This window comes from Helianthus annuus, chromosome 9 (genome assembly GCF_002127325.2).
Source record: "Helianthus annuus cultivar XRQ/B chromosome 9, HanXRQr2.0-SUNRISE, whole genome shotgun sequence".
In the NCBI taxonomy this organism is placed as follows: Eukaryota; Viridiplantae; Streptophyta; class Magnoliopsida; order Asterales; family Asteraceae; genus Helianthus; species Helianthus annuus.
Genome location: NC_035441.2, coordinates 17,316,050 through 17,319,629, shown reverse-complemented (window position 1 = coordinate 17,319,629; position 3,580 = coordinate 17,316,050). Strand labels below are relative to the sequence as shown.

Genomic DNA, 3,580 nt, shown 5'->3' with positions numbered 1-3,580 from the left:
TCAAAGAAAGTACAAGAAAGGCTAGAAGAAACTGCGAGGTTAGACGAAACTACGAGAAACAGCTCCTATGGCGAGGACAACAACGTATATACCGCTTCCCCACAACATAGGTAAGATTTACCCCGACACATCTCATACGTACCGTCAGAGGGCTCTCGTGGAACTAGTTCGTTTGTAAAGTCTGAAAAACCTAAAATGCAAGGAAACCGTTCAACGAGTTCTAAAAAGAAGGAGACACAGGATGATCATGGTTTTCCATTAATAAAGGGGGACGAGGACTTGTTAACCATTATGAGGTTTAAGCATCAAATTCCATCAGAGTTTCACTCTTACATAACGCATTTATAAGATGTGACCCTAGACAGTCATTGTGGGTACATGTCTGTGGCTGTCGAGTTAGGTTTTGGGGAATACGTATGGCCCCATATTCGAAGTGATTTTATACCGGAGATTGACCATAACGAGCCGCTATGGACGCATGTATTTGAAAGATATAACGAAGGAGACTTTAAACAAATACGTAACAGCATCTCTTGGCATTCAGTGTAAAGGTGCCCTCCAAGTCACTGGATGGAAATGCCCCACGTAGGGCTTCTCGTAGCGCAAAGTTATATTATCGTCCTCCACGTGCTAAGCATCGAAGGGAGCTATACCTTCTTCCCGTTAACGGATGCCCCTGTAGATCCACGACCTCAAGCGATAACGCTCGTACATGTTTACGGGGGACACTTCATACATGCTAAGTTGGAAAGAGACTACCCCATGCCTACAGTGAGCCCATTTTGGTCGACACATCGAAGAATAGCTGCGAAACAGTGGGAATAAATGTATAGACCGCGGTTACAACACTACTACGAAATAATCAACCCTAAATCAGACTCAGACAAAGACAAAGACCCGAGTTTACATGTTATCGAAGATGTAAACTCGGGTCTTTGTCTTTGTCTTTGTCTTTGTCTTTGTCTTTGTCTTTGTCTTTGTCTTTGTCTTTGTCTTTGTCTTTGTCTTTGTCTTTGTCTGTGTCTTTGTCTGAGTCTGATTTAGGGTTGATTATCTCGTAGTAGTGTTGTAACCGCGGTCTATACATTTCTTCCCACGGTTTCGTAGCTATTCTTCGATGTGTCGACCATAATGGGCTCACTGTAGGCATGGGGTAGTCTCTTTCCAACTTAGCATGTATGAAGTGTTCCCCATAAACATGTACGAGCGTTATCGCTTGAGTTCGTGGATCTACAAGGGCATCCGTTAACGGGAAGAAGGTATAGCTCCCTTCGATGCTTAGCACGTGGAGGACGATATTATACCTTTGTGCTACGAGAAACCCTACGTGGGGCATTTCCATCCAGTGACTTGGAGGGCACCCTTGTACTGAATGCCAAGAGATGCTGTTACGTATTCGTTTAAAGTGTCCTTCGTTATATCTTTCGAATACATGCGTCCATAGCGGCTCTTTTTGGTCAATCTCCAGTAGTAAATCACTTCGAATACGGGGCCATACGTATTCCCCAAAACCTAACCCAACAGTCACAAACCTGTACCCAAAATGACCATCTGGGTTCACATCTTGTATACGCGATATGTAAGAGTGAAACTCTGATGGAATTTGATGCTTAAACCTCATAATGGTTAACAAGTCCTAATCCCCATTTATTAATGGAAAACCATGATCATCCCGCGTCTCCTTCTTTTTCGAACTCATTGAACGGTTTCGTTGCATTTTAGGGTTTTCAGATTAGATAGCCGAACCAGTTCCACGAGAGCCCTCTGACGGTAAGTATGGGATGTGTTGGGGTAAATCGTACCTATGTTGTGGGGAAGCAGTATACACGTTGATGTCCTCGCCATAGGAGCTGTTTCTCGTAGCTTCTTCTACCCTTTGTTGTACTTCCTTTGATGTAGGCCGACCGGAAGTATTTTACTGGACAATCGGTGGTTTCTTAGTTGACGATTTCGGGGTTAAGACCACTTTTATCTTTGAAAGCAAACTTTTTTTCTGATCGGGGGATTACGACTCTAATTGTTGCCACACAATATTGAGCTCTGCTACAACATCGACTTCCTCATCTACCAGTTTACACGGTAGTAAGTCAAGCTTACGCCAGAATACATCTACGTCGTCGAGTTATATCTTACGATCTGCACAGTTAAGTCAATACGGTGTGAGAAACAACTAAATCGTACTAAATAACAAAAGGTTTGTAGGTTTAATATTTTTTACTTGTGCGTTTGTACTTTTGCAGCCTACAAGCACACGGCAACCCACAACGAAGCCACATATGGCAACCACATTATGCGTTAAGTTTCCGCAACACCTCCAGCTTCCTTGTTAGCTCTCCTTCTAGCAAATCAAGTATTGTATGGGAAACCTTTCCACGTAGGTTGTCCAACAGTGGGTGTCTGTGGTGGTTCATCATTTTTTCGATGCTTTCGGTGAAACTTTTTTGTATTTCCCCTAACTGAGTTTCAACTGTATCAATGATGCATCTTTCTATTCGCTCCAATGAACTCCCGCGCATAATGTATCTTTTTAAATTTATGTGCTGGTTCTCAACTCTGTTCGTGGTGCGCTGACCAAAGTTGCGACACTTATTAGTCCACGCACAAACGAACGTTTCTTTATAGTGTTTGAGCCAGTTTTCGTAGACATAATTAAAGACCCCTGCAAAAATAAAATAATGAAATGTAAAAGCGTGTGTAAAATATAATATATTGGCTGAGTCATTTGTTGAAGGAACACTTACTTTCCCGGTTGGCAACCACGAGTCGGTTATGATGTTGGGTTAAAATAAGCATAGTTTAGTGTGTTAAGCGTCGATTTTTAGTTTGGTACATACGTTAAGTGGTAGGAGTTAGGTTATTTACAGAATACTGATGTTTGTGTTTAGCAGGGCTTAAAACAGGAAAAATGAAGGTTTCAGGAGCGGACAAGTCAACATATGGAGTTGAACTAGATAAAGTCAACAGGGACATTCCCGCGATACGCGACACAGGTGAGGGTCAGCTCCGCGACACGCCTGAAGATGCTAAATGAAGCCGACCCAGATATTTGTCCCCGCGATACGCGGGGTGATGTAATTGTTCTGTCGCGACTCGCGGGCGAGGTTGCCGAAAAGAAGAGTTTTTAATCGATATGAAGGGATTTTTTTAGGGTTGTTGGGGATCATCTGGAACAAGCAGCCGGCAATCAGGTTTGGGGACGAACGAAACATCAGTATTTTCCATCATACGCCATCATTCAAGTGGATACTTCATGTTTTGCAATTCTCGAATCATTACCGAAGCTAGTATGACAACAATGATCGGCTAAACTTCTTTTAACTTCTACTCGGATGAACTTTTACATTGTTTTGCATTAGTTCTTGTTTACGGATTCGTATAACTGGTACAGCTTGACCACTCGTGTTGGATTCTTGGTAAACGTTTATTGTGTTTGAATTATTTGTCGTTTATTAAGGGTATTGGCAACTTTCTTGCGTTGTTAGCGGGTTGGTAAATTGGCGGGTAGTTGATACAATCAAGCGGGTTATTAGGTTGCATAGTGAATCTTAAAAACTATCCTTAATAACTAATCAGATTCATT

The 3,580-nt window shown here is 42.2% G+C and overlaps 1 protein-coding gene across 1 annotated transcript; it reads right to left on the bottom strand.

Moving 5' to 3' along the window:
* Nucleotides 1–910: 910 nt before the first annotated feature.
* Nucleotides 911–1,621, bottom strand: LOC110875335. Its single transcript, XM_022123532.1, has one exon. The coding sequence runs from the start codon at nt 1,619–1,621 to the stop codon at nt 911–913; it is 711 nt and encodes a 236-aa protein (XP_021979224.1).
* Nucleotides 1,622–3,580: the final 1,959 nt, after the last annotated feature.